At 30.2% G+C, this 20,109-nt stretch overlaps 2 protein-coding genes across 2 annotated transcripts in view; both read right to left on the bottom strand.

The window, feature by feature from the left end:
* Positions 1-1,203: 1,203 nt before the first annotated feature.
* On the bottom strand, positions 1,204-6,484 carry LOC108685076. The gene is made up of 4 exons (XM_018189706.1): positions 6,329-6,484; positions 5,511-5,710; positions 2,584-2,777; positions 1,204-1,391 (listed from the first exon to the last, which is right to left on the bottom strand). Exons 1-4 carry the CDS (start codon positions 6,482-6,484, stop codon positions 1,204-1,206), a joined length of 738 nt encoding a protein of 245 aa, XP_018045195.1.
* Positions 6,485-6,723: 239 nt separating this feature from the next.
* LOC108685078 overlaps positions 6,724-20,109 on the bottom strand; it is a 17,437-nt gene continuing 4,051 nt past the window's right edge. Inside the window, 14 exon segments of the mRNA XM_018189708.1 lie at positions 6,724-6,914; positions 7,114-7,221; positions 7,289-7,456; positions 7,581-7,700; positions 7,777-7,864; positions 7,941-8,127; positions 8,208-8,350; positions 10,302-10,421; positions 10,497-10,742; positions 10,811-11,009; positions 11,098-11,303; positions 11,464-11,560; positions 18,820-19,033; positions 19,116-19,292. Of these exon segments, the coding sequence (XP_018045197.1) occupies positions 6,735-6,914; positions 7,114-7,221; positions 7,289-7,456; positions 7,581-7,700; positions 7,777-7,864; positions 7,941-8,127; positions 8,208-8,350; positions 10,302-10,421; positions 10,497-10,742; positions 10,811-11,009; positions 11,098-11,303; positions 11,464-11,560; positions 18,820-19,033; positions 19,116-19,292 (2,253 nt within the window). The 3' untranslated portion in view covers positions 6,724-6,734.

Here is a 20,109-nt window from a genome sequence, read left to right as displayed (position 1 = left end):
TCATATCATACTTATTCAACGTTCCGTAAATAACAAGGATAGAGTGTCAGCAAACGAGAATGGATTAAAATGGATTGAAATTTTTTTCTATCCCAATGCGTATTTTAAATAGTAAATACTTTTTTTGGATTTAATTGGATTTAATTGAATTCAATTAGATTCAATTAGATTTCAATTGGATTGAAAAATTGCATTTCCATTCAAAATTTTGAACAGTATTCACAATTGTGTGTGTTGTGTGCACAGAAAAAGCTAATATTATTTTTAGATTGAAAGGCATATGCTCCATGCAATTCCTATAAATGAATAAAAATGCATTCAGGATTGAAAAGCATTCATTTTAACATTTATGAATCAATATTTCTGAAAATTTGAATCCATTTCAATTCATTTCAACCCATTCTCATTTGCTGGGGTGATATTTAGGTAGCACTACTAACTATAGATTTTTAGTACTTGCAGTAAATTTTGGATAGCCATAGTGTGAATCCTATACATTTTAAGTATGTTGGATTCATTCGGGAGCTCCCACGCAGCTCCCGAAAGACAAAATGAACAATGCTAATTATTTTCCTCGCATTTGACTGTAGTCGGTTAACTTTTTATGGTTTAAAGTTGAAAACACCTATTATAGATTGGAATTAAAGGAACACAATAATGTCGCTTGTCTTTTGAGACACTATCGTGTCTCCTAGCTAATTCTATAACTTGAAACATTCAGAAATTATTTAGGTTGCCCGGAATTTTTGACGGGCACGGTATATAAATTATACATTAAAATACATACAAAATATTGTAACATGTATTATAGAGTTCGAAAATTCCCTCTAAAATCTGTGAATTTTTTAAATAAAAAGGGTTTAACTTACTCTTTAAATGCATTAGATTGGAATCTTATTTTAAAGAGTGAAAACTGAACCAGTCTTAATAAAAAATAATTCTGATTCTGCAAAGATTTTTGCTCTAAAAATTTTAGAGAATACGTTTCAATTCTTGATCAGAAGAAAGCATAATTTAATGGTTCGCACAAATAACAGTCCATTAAAATTGATGCAAAATACTTTTAAAAAAAATAGGTATAATGCGTTCATATATTACTTTATGATTTAACCATACAATTAAAAATTTTATTTTAATAAAGAAAAAAATAGATTGCAATGAGCTAGAAATACATCATGTGTAAGTAACATTTCGCTAGTGATTTTAATTCTCTCTTCTGTTATTAACAGCAAACTCAGATTTCAGCCTCTTCAGGATTTCTTTCCGTTGATACATGATCTCCCTGTGACATAGTGGCGAGAATGCGATTGGGCATTCATATTGTACGGTCTCAATGCATCTCGTATCTTCCGTGCCATGTACTTCGAATCTGAATTGCGAAATAGATTCCACTAAAAAGTAAACAGGCTGATTAGAATATCCAATTCATCTCAACACGTAGATGAGAGTTTATGCATTAAAAAGCATAGCAGGATAAGTGTATGTAGGTTGTCCTCAAATTTATATGGTTGAGATTTTTATCATAAATTAACAGCGATGCAAGAATAAATTTCGCAAAATATGTATTATATCTGAAAAAAAAATTTTTATGGGACTTATAGAGATAAAATGTGAAAATTGAATTTTCTCTTTAATGGATGAACCAATTTCGACGAAAAAAAATGTGTTGTAAGGTTTAATGATGCAATATTTAAAAAAAATTATGAAAATTTTTTTCGAAAACGATTGAAAAAAATTCCCAGAGTTTTTCTTTAAATTTTTTTTTTATAATAAAATGTACTTGAGACACTACTACCATTTTTTATTAAAACGATCTTCGTCTTCTATCTAGTATAATATATTTAATTTTCAAAATGATCGAAAAGATAATATATAGCTTTAAAAAATGAATAAATCCGGGGGCAGCTTATATATACTTATCCTGCTATGCTTTTTTCGGTCAGAACCGAACAGAACGCATGAACGAAATCACGTGAACAAAAGTTGATTATTTAAAAATAGTGCTAAGATTCTTTGGAAGCGGTATTTTATTTAGAGCGATCGTTAATGCATTTATTTGCAAAAGAATATTACTATTTCTGTAGCTTGTAAGAATAGATCACTGAAATAACACACAGTGCTTACAAAGCGTTAATAAAGCGCTAAAAAAACGCATATAATCACTTTTTTAGAGCTTTGCAAGTGCTGCTATGCTTGGGACGGTTATAAATAATTGTATAAGAATCATACTTAAAAGTTTTGTTTAGGAACACTAATAAATGGATAAATGAGCCAAAAAAGAGTAAAGCTTTACTGCTAATAAATAATCATATTTCTCATGCATAAATAAATAAATTAATTAAATAGAAAAAAATTAATTAATTAAATATTGCGAATTAAAATATTTTGATTTTGCATAAATCATCTTATGCTATGTTTTTTTTTATTCTTGTTTTAAACATTTTTATAAAATTTCTGAAATTATTGATCAATTTTTTATCTGTGTTAGTGATTTATGCGCGTTAAGCGAGGAAAAAGTGAAACTTATTGTATACTGATTTGTGAGAGATGGAGCGAACAGAATCGCAAACGGTTTCCACTTACAACAGCCAAAATCAAGGAAGAAGCAAGTCAGATGCCTGGAACTGATGACGTAGCCATGGTTGTCCGGTTTAACGGCGTAGTATCCGTGCGCTACATTACGGATCATCGGTAAATGACTTAGATGTTCCGTATACCGTATGGAATATTTCCAGTGATCGTAATTCCCGCCTTCGTCAAGCACATTAAAGTCCTCTCTGTATCATGAATTCAAACGAATGAATCAGAGCTTACATTCTTGAATCTATGGCTGATATTATTCATATAAGCCAGTATTCACAGCCGTTCTTATTTCAAGACTGTCTTAAGTAATGTCTTAAGACACTAATGCGGCTGATTGATTCGTGATACTTTAAGGCTAAACTTAAGACGGTCTTAAATATAGGATCTGACTATGAATATTGGCCATAATCATGTTCTTATATTGAGAATTGTTTTTTAATATAATTTCAAGATGTTGTAAGTCAATCGCAGGCCAGTATTCATAGTTGGATCTTAAATATAATCTTAAGATATTATGAACCAATCAGAAAGTTTATTAGTATTTTAAGACACATTAGTATTTTAAGACATTATTATTTTAAAACTGTTTTAAGTATACTTAAGATGGTCATAAAATAAGAACCGACTATATTAGCTACAAAGCCATTAAGATTAATCTTTAGTCCATAAGTTGCTTTTTGGAACCAAACATAGGATGTCAATGCATAATAAGATTTAATAGTTCTAATGTCTTAACATACGTTTCGATCCAGCTTCGAATCTTTTTCAATGCAAATTGAACGAACTCATTGAGTTTCCCGATACACTGTACAAATATAATCGATATCTCATTGCTAACATAATTAAAAAAATAATAAAGTGTTGACAAGAAATAATAATATACATTAAATCGTGAACAACTACTAATATCATTTAGATTAAAGTCTTAAAACGGTTTTAAAATGAGGACAAACTATGAATGACTGATCACAGGACGATATTCACAAGTATATATTGGGAGTATAAATTAATTCGGTCCGTTTTTTTGTGCATTTATTTCAAAACAAAATGAATGAACAGATCAATTATTGACCATCGTTGCCTACTACTTTTTTCCATTTCTCAGGCAATTTTCGAATTCCATCTCGAAAAAAATAACTCGTCTTTGGAGGCGATCCAATTTTGGAGCCAATTTTCGAATTCTGAAAGAAGTAAACCGGTGACTTGCTAAATCGTACTGCATCCTTCGGAACAACCAGTAATTAGAAGGAGCAATGTCCTGCGGTAAAACATCCCATTTGAGCGTTTCCAAATATTTTTTTAGGACTTTAGCGACATGAGGTCGAGCGTTGTCATGAAGAAGAATAACTTTATCTTTGCTCTGGCCGTTTTTTTCGCAATGCACGGCTCAAACGAATCAATTGTAGCCGATATCAATCGCCAGTAATGGAATCGCCAGGTTTCAGCAGCTCATAATAAACAAGATGCTTTTGGTTCCATCAGATACAGAGCATGATCTTCGAACCATGAATGTTCGGCCGTAGTGTTGATATTAAGGTCGATGGCAACGATTGACCGGGCTTAGCATAGTATTATTTCTTCTTGGGGTTGTCGTAGAATATCCACTTTTCATCTCCAGTCACAATCCGATGCAAAAAATCTTTTTTTTGTTGTCTTTGAATCAGCTGTTCGCAAGTGAAAAATCGCCTTTCAATGTCTCTCGATTTCAGTTAAGGCCCTTGTTTTTGACCCAATTTCCTTGTTTTGAATCATTTCCATGGCTCTCAATCGTACAGAAACGGCTTGTTGAATTACCCCCAATAATTCTGCAAGCTCTTCTTGCGTTTGACTCTGATCTTCTTCGAGTAATGCTTTGTCTTCGAATTTTTTTGGCTGTTCAGAGCTAGGCTTGCCTTCAAATCTCGCTGATATCTCCATCCTTGAAATGTCGAAACCATTCCCTACATGATTTATCAGTTGAAGCAGTGTCACCATAAATTTCGACAAGCATTCGATGAGCTTCAGCCGCACTTTCCTTCCAATTAAAGCAGAAAATCAAAATCTTCCGCAAATGCTGCTTGGTTAATACAAAATTCGACATTTCAACACAAACACAGTAAAAATCAAGATTTTTGTATGAAACTCAAAGCGATATAAACTGAATATTATTAGCAGATGTTTAATCTCTCTGAAATCAGTCCGTCAAAATCAGCTGTCTCTATGAACCATTTACAACAGCTGGAGCAATCTTTAAGGAAACGGACCGAACTAATTTGTACTCCCAATATATATATATATGTGTATAAATTATATATATATAAAGTCTTAATGTTATGAACCAATCAGAAAACTATATCAACACCTTAATGATACTATTTATACATTTGTCGTACAACAAAGATTTTAAGTTTATTGATTGGCTATAGGATAGAAAAATCCAATAACATTTCTTAATTCTTGTTGCAGCCAATCAAGTTTAAAATGCTTTACATTAATCGTAGCAGTGCATTTTCTTCACAATGTAAGCCAATAAGCGCGCCTGCATGAAGATTGATTGTACTGTATCAACAAGATTGGTCGCAGGAGATATTGGAAAGAGAGAGAGAGAGAGAGAGAGAGAGAGGGAGAGAGAGAGAGAGAGAGAAAGAGAGAAAGAGATACTCATAAATAAAGCATATAAAATAGGCGTCGAATCATCAATTGATGATTCGACATTTCGAACTTATTCGGTTTCGAATCTCTTAGATTCGAAAACGAATCGAATCGAATCCACTACGATTTGATTCGATTCAAATTCGAATTAATTCGCACACCCCTACAAATTTTATTTATTCATCAATCATCAATTATATCTATTCCTGATTTATAATATACTCTCTTTTTTTCTTCTTTTTATTAATACAACATTGATTCTTTTTATTTGAAGATATTGTTTGATTCCTACTTACATTGTTGGATTTAATTTTTTCATGTTGCTAAAATCAGCCACGAACTCCCACACTAGTTTGGGATCTGACTTATTTATGATGCCCTCGAACATCACTTGATGTTTCTTCTTATAAACAAATAGTACATAAAGAAGTAAAATTCCTAGAAAGCTATATAAAATAGATCTCGTTTTCCATTTCATAGGATTGAAACTCATCTTCTGTATCAATAAAAAGAAAAAAACAAATTACAGGTCAATTCTCTTTTTTGATAATTAAATCATTCGAAACTCATTCGCATTTTATGTGTATCGATCAAATTTGAATATAAAATCGAGTTGCTGGCTTTTTAAAATTTTTGGACATCAAAGATCATTAGACTTTGCAGAATTTACTTTTTATAATATTTCTCAAATATCTTCAATAATTTTCCCCCCTTTAAATCTTTCCAAAAATTATTTTTATATTTTTCAAAATTTTTTTAAAATTAAGCAATTATGATATATCGATCTTGAAAATGAAATTTCAAAAATATTATCGAATTAAACACGTGATATTATTCATATTTTTATAATTACAATTATATAAAACACGATATACAATAATTATAAAGATACTATATATATTAAACACTATGATATTAAAATATATACATTAGGAAATGTCTATTTTCAGATAACATGAGCGAAGCGGACGGAGAATAAGGGATACATTTTGTATCCCAAAAACACGATCCTTTTCAGAAACAAGATACAACATAGAATGCAAGAGTTCGATGTGTCAAAGCGATTATTATAGAGAGACAAAATATTTTTAAATAAATGAGATTTCGCACTTACCGCTGTTGGAAGGATCGTCCGATTGGCGCAGGTTAGTAAATACTTCCGGTTGAAAGTTATCATTCGAAGTTCGGAAATGTCGAAAGAGAGCGATAGGAGAAATCTCGCCGGCGAGATAGCGACTCTGTCGAGCTCCGATCCCATACTGGATCTCATCCCGTATTATTTTTTTCGCTACGCCTCATGGTTGTGTGAATGTAGAGGTATTCCAGGGCCGGCAATAAGTTTATCTCGGAAATGGCGAGTAAAATAGGATCCCTCAATGCGCCTCGCAAGAATTTGGCCGGATACATCATAGGAGAAAATTTTTCTTGGGCAATACATGGCAAAAATTTATTTCAGATTTTATATACAAATTTTTTTTATAAACAAAGGATGATCTATAAAATTCTCTATCTCTCGTTGTCTAGGTGGCAACGATGCTAACTTGTGCTTTTTTGTCAAGCGTAGATTTTTCATGCGCCTGTAGTAAAGTGTTCAAATCACGGGACTTAGACATGAAATTCAAGTTGAATAATCTCACTAAGCCGTTTTGATAGCCCGTTGCAAGCCATAGATAACTCCACGCATTTGGATTCCAAGCCATCTAAAAAAATATTTGAAAATGTATTATTTCACCTTTTATTAATCCTTCGTTTCTAGTTACATTTTCATATGGAAAATGTAACTAGAAACAAAATATATGACTTTTAAAACGTATTAATACATATTTTAATTATTTTAAAACGTATATTTTAGTTATGTTTGAAAGAAAAGTAGGTAAAAATATTATTGCTGACGTATACCCTGTTAGCAGAAGTAAATGGATATTGCTCAATAGGGATAGACATCAGTTTGTCATTATTCAAAGTATCCTTATTTGATTTATTCCTAGCGATATATTTTTCCAAATCCTGTAGAAAATTTAATTAAAATTAGAAGTAAAAAGAATTAAAAAAAAAAATAAGTCTGATAACTTACCATTAAATTATCATGGAAGATGATTCCAAAACGATTATTGCATTCGTTATAGGTTTCTGGCATATAGTGATATTCCTTGGAATTCTTTTTATCTTTATTTTTATCGTTTTCATTATCTCTATGTTGCTGTTCCTTTAAGAAATCCACCGTCTCAATGAAAGAGTTCAACTGTTATAAACAAAAAAAATATATATACAAAAATATATATAGTAATAAGATACTATAATAAAATATGTAACTGTAAATCAGAAATCTTATGAATATGACGATGTAAGAAGGTATAATTTTTTACCTGTCTTTTCTTAGGCAATATTTTTTCTGTATACAATAGTTGATGAGGAAAGACAGTCATTACTTCTCCAGCTAAAGTACCATGTGCAATACTATTTGCGTGATCGGAAACAGCGAGACCCTAAGAAGTTAAATGTTATTTAGAAGAATGTACAATTAATTGAAAAAGACAAGCAAAGATAATATGATATTCTTACGTAAGTTGGCGAGTTGGTTGCTAAAATTGGGCAATATTTGTATCCATATTCTCTCAACGGTACTATCATGGAATATGTATAATGATATCTGAAAAAATAATCACATCAGAAGGAATCGTGATTGTTATCAATTATCATCCTTGCTTGCAACAAATAAATTTTACCCAAGTGCATCGTCGAAACTAAGAATTGCACATGGCCAATTCATCATCCATGCACCATTCGATACTATGCCTTTTTTTATGTAACTTTGCGGTGCACTCGTTTCTTCCAAGTCCCAAAATTTATACGATTTATCTACACTCGCGGAAGCGAGGAATCGACTTTTACCATACGGAACTAATGCTATCACTATGCAAAAAGACAAGACAATATGTTTTTACATATACACTTTCTCCTTATATGAGATGATGATATGAGTTTATACTTACTAGTAATTGCATTGTAATGAGCAAAGAAATGTTGATAAACATTTATAAATTTTGTATTCATCCGTACATTGAGCAACAGAGGTGAGATAGTCGTAAGACGCCACAGTCCGATGTAACCATTCGAGAAACCTGCAGCGATGGTGCTAAAAAAATATATTATTTTTACAATATACAATAATCTTTGAGTATTCTAAAAAAGTTCAAGGGCGATTAATTGAAGACAAAACTTCATATGTTCCAAATAACTGAAGCCTATTCTACAATGTGCTTTTTTTCTTATTTTTTAATTTTTTGTCTCTTGCTTCTTCTCTCTTTGCAACCGTTTTATCAACAATTATATTTCTTGCTACGTATTTCCGGTTTCTTCTGAAGTTCGTTTTTATCTCGAACGACATATTGGGAGTACAAATTAGTTCGGTCCGTTTCCCTAAAGATGACTCCAGCTGTTATGAATAGTTCATAATGACAACTGATTTTGGCGGTTTCAGAGAGGTTAAACATCTGCTAATAATATTCAGTTTATTCGTTTTGAGTTTCATACAAAAATCTTGATTTTTACTGAGTTTGAAATGTCGAATTTTGTGTCAACCAAGCAGCATTTGCGGGAGGTTTTGATTTTCTGTTTTAATTGGAAGAAAAGTGCGGCTGAAGCCCATCGAACTATGCTTGTCGAAGTTATGGTGACACTGCTCCAACTGATAAATCCATGTAGGGAATGATTTCGACGTTTCAAGGATGGAGATTTCAGCGTTGAAGACAAACCTCGCTCTGGACAGCCAAAAAAATTCGAAGACAAAGAATTAGAGATAATTCAAGCCATTTCTGTACGATTGAGAGTCATGGAAATGATTCAAAAACAAGGACATTGAGTCAAAAACAAGGGCCTGAAACCGAGAGACGTGAAAGGCGATTTTTCACTTGCGAACAGCTGATTCAAAGACAACAGAGAAAAGATTTTTTGCATCGGATTGTGACTGGAGATGAGAAGTGGATATTCTACGACAACCTCAAGAAGAAAAAATACTATGCTAAGCCCGGTCAATCGTTGCCATCGACTTTAATATCAACAGCACGGCCGAACATTCATGATTCGAAGATCATGCTCTGTATTTGGTGGAACCAAAAGGATCTTGTTTACTATGAGCTGCTGAAACCTGGCGATTCCATTACGGGCGATCGGTATCGGCTACAATTGATTCGTTTGAGCCATGCATTGCGAGAAAAATGGCCAGAATACGAGCAAAGATATGATAAAGTTATTCTTCTTCATGACAACGCTCGACCTCATGTCGCTAAAGTCGTAAAAAAATATTTGGAAACGCCCAAATGGGATGTTTTACCGTACTCGCTGGACATTGCTCCTTCTGATTACTGGTTGTTCCAAAGGATGCAGTACGATTTGACAAGTCACAGATTCACTTCTTTCACAGAAATCGAAAATTGCCTCCAAAATTGGATCGCCTCCAATGACGAATCATTTTTTCGAGATGGAATTCGAAAATTGCCTGAGAGATGGGAAAAAGTAGTAGGCAGTGATGGACAATACTTTAATTGATCTGTTCATTCATTTTGTTTTGAAATAAATGCATTTTTGAACACAAAAAAACGGACCGAACTAATTTATACTCTCAATAAACAAAAAACCGTATAAGAAGTAAAAAGACAAGAAGTAAAAAATAGCAAAAAGTAAGAAACAGAAAATAAAAAGCACATTGTAAAATAACCATTAACTTCAAAGATATATAGGATGTCAAAGTCGAAAAAATTCAATTCTTTTTTTTTTTTTCAGAAATTTCAAAACACTCGGGTTAATTTGGTGAAATCGTTTAAATATACATAAATTTCGTTAAAATAATCCGAGCGATTTTCGAAATTTGTGAAAAAAAAAAACAAAATTTTTCCTTCAATTTGGACAAACATATTTTCAAAATAAAGTCGCTTCGGACCTATGAAAAATTTTCATCTTTAATTAATGTGAGGAATCATTTCTTAAAATCTTATCAAAAAAATCTCTCTCATTTCTTAAAATATTTATGAAATGACTGCTCTGTATATATAAACTTTACGAAAAATAATTTATATTGCAAATATTACCTATGTCCATGTTCCTTCGTCCATGACAGTTTAGTGCATTGCCAATCTTGTTCGTTATTATCGTATATAAGAGTATTTACAACCAGTGTCATTACCGGATCAGTCTTGTAAATCGGCAATCTTGATACAAATCACATAAAAATTTTATAAATAACCGAAAGAGGAGTAATAATGTGCAATCAAAATACAACTCACGAATTATTTTCCGTTTTTTCGAATTTAAGTTCATCTGCAAACGGTAGCGAATAAATATTTATACATCCGTCCGAGCACGCAGCTGCAAGTAATCCCATTCGCCTGATTTTACTTTCGTCTGCTTTATAATTATCAAGATCGACATCCTGATAGCATCCTGATGGACACCATTCTAAACACCAAATTGTACCGCTATTATGCGCAATCGCATAAGCTAAGACAGGCGATCTAATCTTGCTATTAACTCTGAAAACATATACAATATAATCCCAATAATAATGTTACAAATTATAGCAATGTCTTTAGTTATTTACTGATGATTTAAGGATCCAACATCCCATATCTGTATAATATTCGGGCCCAAATATTTATTTCTCACAGTATATTTACTTTCCATCGTGGGATGTGTGCTAATTGCGACGTATTGAGTCGGATTTTTGGACCATATCAATGATGGAATGGGTAACCATGCTAACGCCCATATAGGACCACCGACAAAAAATGTTGGCACAGCTAAAACAATATTAAAATTTAATTTAATTATTCTTTGTTAAATATTTCCATATATCATAGTATGTATAAACAAATATTGTAAATTTACCTTCATAGATATCACTTTCAAATCTATTTATACGATTCCAATTATCCTTGTCAGAACTCGTTTTCGATAAATTGACATTTACTTGCTTGAAGGCCATTGAAATTGTTAATTCTGGGAGATACATTGCCGCATCATTATTTTCCAATAACGTAAAATAATTCGGCATATCATCTTTGAATAATGCCAATTCATAATTTTTCAGCTCACTATTACGTTATAAATAAATAAAAAATATATATGTTATTTCAGTAAATAAAAAATAATTTAATAAAAAATCAGTTCCATTAATGTAAAGTAATAAAAGCTATGTAGAGATAAAATTAAAATTTAAAAAATTTAAAAAAAACATAAGCCAATTATATTTACAAATCCAGAGTCCAACGTAAAGCTGGTTTATAAGTTTCAGTTGAATGGGGACTTTGCGTTGTTTCTTTATCCAAGAAAGCCATTTTTCGGTAGATTCCTAAAATTTTTTTAGAGATTCAATCTTTTAAATATTTGATTATACATATATATCTAATTATTCTGCTAAAAAACAATATGAGAATATGCTAAATAAATATTTTCTTTGCGACTTTATTTACATATAATTATATATTAATTTGTATAAAACACTTTTTATGAATATACTTAATATATTTTTTTAACAAGGAAGTTTACGCATTTTAGACGATTTGGGAAGCACGCAAGGATCATCATTTTTTTGGATTTATCATTTTTTAATTTCGGTTTTACTGACGGAATCCGAAAATTCGAATAAAATAATCTGAGTATCCTGGAAATATAATTTTAAGACATATTTTCACAGAAAAAGCTACTGTTGATTTGTCATTTTTGTCGAGCTTTTTTTTATTAAAATCGATTATCGTTAAAATCGTGATTCTTACTTGTATTAAAGAATAAATAAGATTTCCTAGTAAAGGCTATTACAGAATGTTTATGGACGGAATATTATACAGAGTCCTATTTTAAAATGACAATAATTATAAAAAAACTCGATAAATTAAAAATTTGTGTAAAATCAAGGATTAATGAGTTAAACGCTAGTTCTTATATACTAATAATTCAAACTTTTAATAATAAATTAAATATAAATCGTAAACAAACGTTCAACATATTATTAAGTCATTTACAAAAAAAATATATGTGTGTGTGTGTATGTGTGTGTTAAATACAATACTACAAATCTTTAAAATTATCAATACAATTTAGAAATTACTATATAAAATCGATCTTTTTTTGACCGAAGATTTCGCGAACAACAATATAAACCGATGGTACAATATTTGACTATACATGATTTTTGATATTCTTTTAATTAGAACAGTTCTTATTAATCCATAATTGCATTTTTTTTCATAGTAAATTAGTAGTCTGATATTTTTCTACCATATATTTTTTGGGTGAATCAAACATCAATATTGTAAAATTTGGAATCCAAAATACATTGATAAACATATGCAATTGATTCTATTTATTTCATAATAACTAATGAATATCAATATAATGAAATAAATATCACCCCATACAGCACAGAAGATTGAAGCAATATTATAATATTATAGATTGCAATATAAGATTGCAGAGATATTACAGAAATGTAAATTAACAATATGCCTGTAAAATGTCAATGTAATATGCTTGTAATATTCTACAAACATTGCAAAATTGTAATTCTTTAATTGTTACAATAATAATAATATAAAAATATAAGTTTTTACAATATTTATGTAATACAGTCTTTTAGTTTAACAGTCGTTTTTATGATATAATAATTAATATAATTCATTTTATATTTAAATAAAAAATTTATTGATCTATAATTTGACGGCCATTTCATTAGCTAAGTTTTTTATTTTAAATATGAAATCAAAAGATTGTATAATATCGAGTTTGGATACAATGCATTATCGGATAAGACGATAAATAATTAAACTGCTGAAAACGATTTATCGAAATATTATATTAATTATGTGATCGATGATGTATTTATGTCTGATGTGAACACAAGAATAAATCAACGCCCGAACTTTATTGATAAATTTCATACCGTCATTTTTTAATTGATTTCAATTGATTCGGAGTGATTTCGAATTAAAAAGAATCATTGCGATTAACTTAATTCATGATTAACTTACTAAGCGACTGTATTATTATATGTGGATAATATTTGTAATTTGTTCGGAGTACACACATACATGCTTTATCTTTACGAATAAATTTATTCTTCAGAATTAATACTATATTTATTGGAATATTTTATAGTTTTATCATAAAAAATTACTTTTGAAAAGCACATATTATTCAGAAACGACTATTTGTAGAAAAATTAAAGTTAGTGAGATATATGTATACAAATAGTTTTCATTTTAGAGTCTTCGCAAAAAATTTATCCAAACATTACATTGTAATATTGCTGGAATGTTTCGTCGCAATATAATAAAAAGCGAACACCTTAACATTGTTGGAATTTTGCAACAATGATTCAGCAATGTTTCGCAACCACCATACAATATTGCAATGTTTCAGTGAAATCATTCTGCAATGTTTCTGCAATCTTTCTGTGCTGTATGGGACGATTGGAGTCACGTTTAGATCGACAATCGCCAAAAAACAGTCCTTACATTTTAATGATAAAACAATAAAATCAAAGAAATAGTTGTTTTTCCTACAAAATCGATTGCCTACAGTATCATTTGCCTACATTATTTTTGTCGACAGTTCGTTTGCATACAAAAATTATTGCCTACAGCTCAATTGCCTACATGTATTATTACCTACAAGTATTATTGCCTATAGTGCTCTATTGCTTACCCCCCTTCCCCCCTTTGTGCACTTTTGCGCACAAATAAAATTTTTAGAAGCAGAGTTACTTTTGCCTACATATGTATTATTGCCTATAGTTCGATTGCCTACATATATTATTGCCTATAGCTCGATTGCCTACAAGCTGCATTTTTGCGCACAAATATAAAATTAAAGTTAAGTAAGAAAATAACTTATATTTTTGGGAAATCTGTCATGTGAACAGTGGAGTGTCAGCATAGACAATGTCCGCTTGGAATATTTTTCCAAAAAAATCTAACCCTAATCTAACCCATTTTTTGGTGTGAGAAGGCTCTCATTTCGCATGGAAGATTGAGTTATAGGCATTAATGTATATAGACAATCAATCTGTAGATAATAATACATGTAGACAATCGAGCTGTAGGCAATAATTTTTGTGTGCAAACGATACTGTAGCAATCGATTTGTAGACAAATGGGATCCCTCTAAAATCAAATCAAATGAAATATAAGCGATTCTGCTATCGCAGAATGCAAAAAATCGAGGCTCCTTGATATTTGTTTGCCTTTTTCATCATATAGAGTTATCAATTTATAAGGAATCTGTAGGGCTTGGCCGAGCGGAAACCAGTAAAGTATATTTTATTTTAACTTCTTCAGACAAATATTTCGAAAAGTATAAAAGATACGAAAAAATGTTTCGGATGAAAATGAAACAGTTTCAAAAGGAATGTGTTTTAGTCGTTGTTTTTTTTTTAAGGTAAAGCCAAAAGAATATAAAGGTTACCTTCATTTTTTTAAGTGGACTTATATGATTTTTTTTGCATAATATGATTTTTCCAATTATTCGACATATAAAAATATTAAAGTAGATATATAAAAAAATCAATAGTTTGTACCAGGTACTTTATACTTTGTATTATTGTATTGTATTATTATTTTGAGATATTTTGATATGAAACATTAAGTAGCTCGTAAATTATTAATTTTTTGATACTTTAATACTGTTATGCACAGTATAATAAAATTAATCAATTAGTATAAAGAAGATACAGTTGCTTATTTTAAAAAGTTATCTTATAGTTTTTTCTTTAAGCAACTGCAATATATGTTTTTTTTACTTACGTCAATTGATTCATCTCATTATTTATTTATTTTATTATTGTGTGCATAGAAGTATACGGTTAACAAAAAATTAATAATATTAAACCAAGAATCTCATAGAACATATATGTAAATACACAACCAATACGAGATAAATGTCATTAACGGTCTAGCTGGATTTTAAGTGCTTAGATAATTGTATGAATTTATATACTACGTAATCTTTTAAACTTCAAATCGAAATGACTTTTCGGTCTTGAAACGTAAACTCCATTGAACTATTGTAATAATATCACGAGTTAAATTGATTAATACTTTAATAAGTCAATGCTCTTAACTCTAGACAGCCGAATATGGGTACAACGTACTTTATGCGATTTGTTACATTGTTGTAACTTTTTTATAATATAATTTAAAGACTTGGATTGTGAAAAAAAAACTTTAACTATCCATAGATATGATAAGTCTACAAAAGTTTTTTTTGCATTATTCTCGATATGAAAATGCACGAAAGAAGGTATTTGGAACTCACACGTGACTAACTTGTAAGTTTTCTGAGTACCCCTTTATTTTTTATTAAATATACATTTACCGAGTTTCGGACAGTATAAAAGTAAGTACATGAAAATATTGAACTAAAAAGAATTATATTTCAATGTAATAAATAATAAAAATTTTATAATTGCTATCAGTCTTCGGAGATCGCTCGGTCGGGGTGGATTTATTATATTTATATTTTTAGAGCGAGTTGCATCATCCTCTAAACCAAATCCTAATAAATATTTATATACGTACAATCTTTTATCTATTTATATTATTATTCTTTTATAATGTTTTTTTATATTGTTCAAATAATAAAATTTTATTTATATTTTGGGAGTATAAATTAGTTCGGTCCGTTTTTTTGTGTTCAAAAATGCATTCATTTCAAAACAAAATGAATGAACAGATCAATTAAAATATTGTCCATCGCTGCCTACTATTTTTTCCCATCTCAGGCAATTTTCGAATTCCATCTCGAAAAAATGACTCGTCTTTCGAGGCGATCCAATTTTGCAGCCAATTTTCGATTTCTGCGAAAGAAGTGAACCTGTGACTTGTCAAATCGTGCTGCATCCTTCGGAACAACCAGTAATCAGAAGGAGCAATGTCCGGCGGGTACGGTAAAACATCCCATTTGAGCGTTTCCAAATATTTTTTTACAACTTTAGCGACATGAGATCGAGCGTTGTCATGAAGAAGAATAACTTTATCATATCTTTGCTCGTATTCTGGCCATTTTTCTCGCAATGCACGGCTCAAACGAATCAATTGTACCGATCGCCCGTAATGGAATCGCCAGGTTTCAGCAGCTCATAGTAAACAAGACCCTTTTGGGTTTCCATCAAATACAGAGCATGATCTTCAACCATGAATGTTCGGCCGTGGTGTTGATGTTAAGATCGATGACAACGATTGACCAGGCTTAGCGTAGTATTTTTTTCTTCTCGAGGTTGTCGTAGAATATCCACTTCTCATCTCCAGTCACAATTCGATGCAAAAAATCTTTTCTCTGTTGTCTTTGAATCAGCTGTTCGCAAGTGGAAAATCGCCTTTCAACGTCTCTCGGTTTCAGTTCCTAAGGTACCCAATTTCCTTATTTTTGAATCATTCCCATGGCTCTCAATCATACAGAAACGGCTTGTTGAATTACCCTCAATGATTCTGCAAGCTCCTTTTGCGTTTGACCCTGATCTTTTTCGAGTAATGCCTCTAATTCTTTGTCTTCGAATTTTTTTGGCTGTCCAGAGCGAGGCTTGTCTTCAACGCTGAAATCTCCATCCTTGAAACGTCGAAATCATTCCCTACATGGATTTATCAGTTGGAGCAGTGTCACCATAAACTTCGACAAGCATTCGATGGGCTTCAGCCGTACTTTTCTTCCAATTAAAGTAGAAAATCAAAACCTCCCGCAAATGCTGCTTGGTTAACACATTCGACATTTCAAACACAGTAAAAATCAAGGTTTTTGTATGAAACTCAAAGCAATATAAATTGAATATTATTAACAGATGTTTAACCTCTCTGAAACCGCCAAAATTAGCTACGAACCATTCATAACAGCTGAAGCCATCTCTTTAGGGAAACGGACCGAACTAATTTGTACTCCCAATATTAATTGTAAACTTAAAATATGTAGATTTCTCAAAAATGTCGATTTTTGATAGTTCAAATAATTATACTTTTTTGAGCGATTCATATCGTACCATTTTTTTTGTTAGTTCAAAGAATCAACTAAAAAAATCCTACAGATTTTTGCTAGAACATTAAATTTAAAAATTTGAGAATTTTTTATCCAAGATAGTCAATTTTTGCAAATTTTTCTAACAAAACTTTTTTATAGTTTTGTAATTAATTGAAGATTAATTGAAGATAAATATTATTTATTTGATTTATATTTATCTTTGTCTGACTTCGAGGTATAAATTTTACACGTTATAAATTAAGAACTATGTATTCAGTCCAGAGATATAGCGTGACAAAGTTGCAGGGTTTCACGTACCCTAGTTAGACCGGGAAGGTAAAATTCGGCCGGCTTGCTAGAGTTGACCTTAATAATGTTAAATGATATATTAAAATCTCACCGTGAATAGTATTTATCTTCTATTGGTTGTGTACTCACATATATGATTCTATAAGATTCTTAATTTAATATTGTTATTTACATCGCCTGAAATAAAACGTTGTTCATATGCCGGTTATTGCGAAAAATATTATTAAGGCTTCGTAATAAGTATACGAGGTAGTCTACTTAAATCGATTATCTGAAATATCTTGCTTATTTTTAACGATATAAAAAAATGTTTCAAATGAAAGTAAAACAATTTCGAGTCGTATTTTGGTCATGTTGTTTTTTTTCTAGGTGGAGGCGCTAAAAAGATATGAAGATTACCTCCACTTTTTTAAATAAAATTAATTTTTAAATAAAATGTTTTTTTTACACAATATGATTCCTCTAGTTATTCTGTGTATAAAAGTATTAAGATAAAAGTATCAAAAAATCAATAATTTACGAGATATTTTACACTTTATTCTGGCACATATTGAGATAAAATGTTAAATAACTATGTTAGTAAACTATTAATTTTTTAAAAATCGTACCTTAATATTTTCATGAATAGAATAATGAGATAACTCAACTGATAGAAAAAAATACATAATTGATTTTAAAAAATATGTATGCAAAATGGATAATTTTTTAAGCAACTATGTGTTTTTTCTATCAATTGATTTATCTCATTGTTCTGTTCATGAAAGTATTAAGGTGCGATTTAAAAAAAATTAATAGTTTACTATTTATTTAACATTTTATGTAGATACAAAGTATGCCGGAACAAAGTATAAAATATCACATAAACTATTGATTTTTTAAATATCATTATCTTAATATTTTTATATGCAAAATAATTAGAGGAATCATATTGTAAAAAAATCATACAATTCCATTTAAAAAAGTGGAAGTGACTTTATCGTCGATTTAAGTGGAGCATCCTGTATAAATATATATTATTCTTTAGTGCAAGTATATAAATATATAAGAGTTACGACTTTTAACAAAATCAATTTTAATAAAAAAAACTCGACAAAATAATCAAATCAATTGATTCCTTCTGTTAAAATATGTCTCAAAATTATTCCTAAGATACTCGAACTATGATTTTCAGTAAAGTGAAACTCTGTAAAAAAAATGATCCAACAATCCCTGCATGCTTTTCAAATAGTTTAAAATGCATAAATTCCTTTATTAAAAATTAAAATATAATTTATCTATTAAATTATCTATTCGACTCACTTGTACTGTCGGATTTTATTTTCGATATACGACGACTACTGAATTTTCGTTTTACATCACATTCAAGTTTACTTTCATCTGATAAATACTCATCTTCCTCTGTTTCATAATCAGAATATTTCTCCAAGTCACAAACAGAATGAATTTCAGTTATATGATCTACAATCTTATCTCCAGAATCTGCAGAAAACTTGCAGATTTTACACATATAATTCTAGAAATGAAAAAAATATTGTGCTTTTTTTTATATACTTAACCATTCTTCCAAATGTGGCAGATATTATGAAATACAATACCTCTTGTGGAATGAAATCACATTTATAGTAATGTTCACAAATGGTTTCGTATGAGGAACACGTGAAAGTACATCCTACATGCTTACAAGATATGACACCTGATTCTAATTCTTTTTTCCAAATAACTTTCCAAGCGCTTGGTATTTTTTTTTTGTCCGTCATTTGTATTACATCGTTCTAAATATATTAAATATATTAACATACATATATGTGCATGCACGCATTCACACACATGTATGTTAATATATTTAAATATACAACAAATAAAAATTTAAAGCCTATAACAGTTGAAGCTGAATCTTAAATAATTTCCATGTGAATTTATACTGTGCGCCATATGTTGTGTATACACATATGTTGGCCCATATTCAGAACGCGCTTTTCTTGATAAAAAGTGCGCTTTTATCTCTAAAATTTTATAGTATGCTGACGTAAATTATAGCATAACGCTAATTTGCGTTGTAAGCGCATTCTGAATACGGGCCGTTGTGTATAAATTCACACAGAAATTATTTAATCATCTAAGATCTAGCCTTAAAGATCTAGCTTCGACTGTTATAGACTTTAAACTTTCATTTGTTGTGTATTCATATATAATTCACATTAAAAAATCGTTTATTATTGTTATATATTATTGTAATATATTTAATAATTAAATTAGATAAAAAGATTATTTATATAATTAATTTTTCTTTGTTATTGTAAATCCGTATAATGCCGAACAGCATTTAGACTGCATACAGGTTGATAAAATAAGGGAATCAAGCTAAAAATCGGCTAAAATATGCAACTAAATCTCAGCATTGCTTTAGAAATTAGTATTTTATCAACTATTGCAAAAATTGCAAAATGATAGAGGATTTTTCGAATTAGTGTTTGATCAAGAATAACGCTATATGATTTGTGGACGAACTTTAAGAAACACCCTGTATACTTATACAAATTTACAATGCATGTAACAAAGAAAATTTTAATATACAAATGTGAATCCACT

This window comes from Atta colombica, unplaced genomic scaffold (assembly GCF_001594045.1).
Source record: "Atta colombica isolate Treedump-2 unplaced genomic scaffold, Acol1.0 scaffold145, whole genome shotgun sequence".
Classification (NCBI taxonomy): Eukaryota; Metazoa; Arthropoda; class Insecta; order Hymenoptera; family Formicidae; genus Atta; species Atta colombica.
Note: the sequence above shows the minus strand (reverse complement) of the source record. Positions and strands in the feature narration are given on the sequence as shown.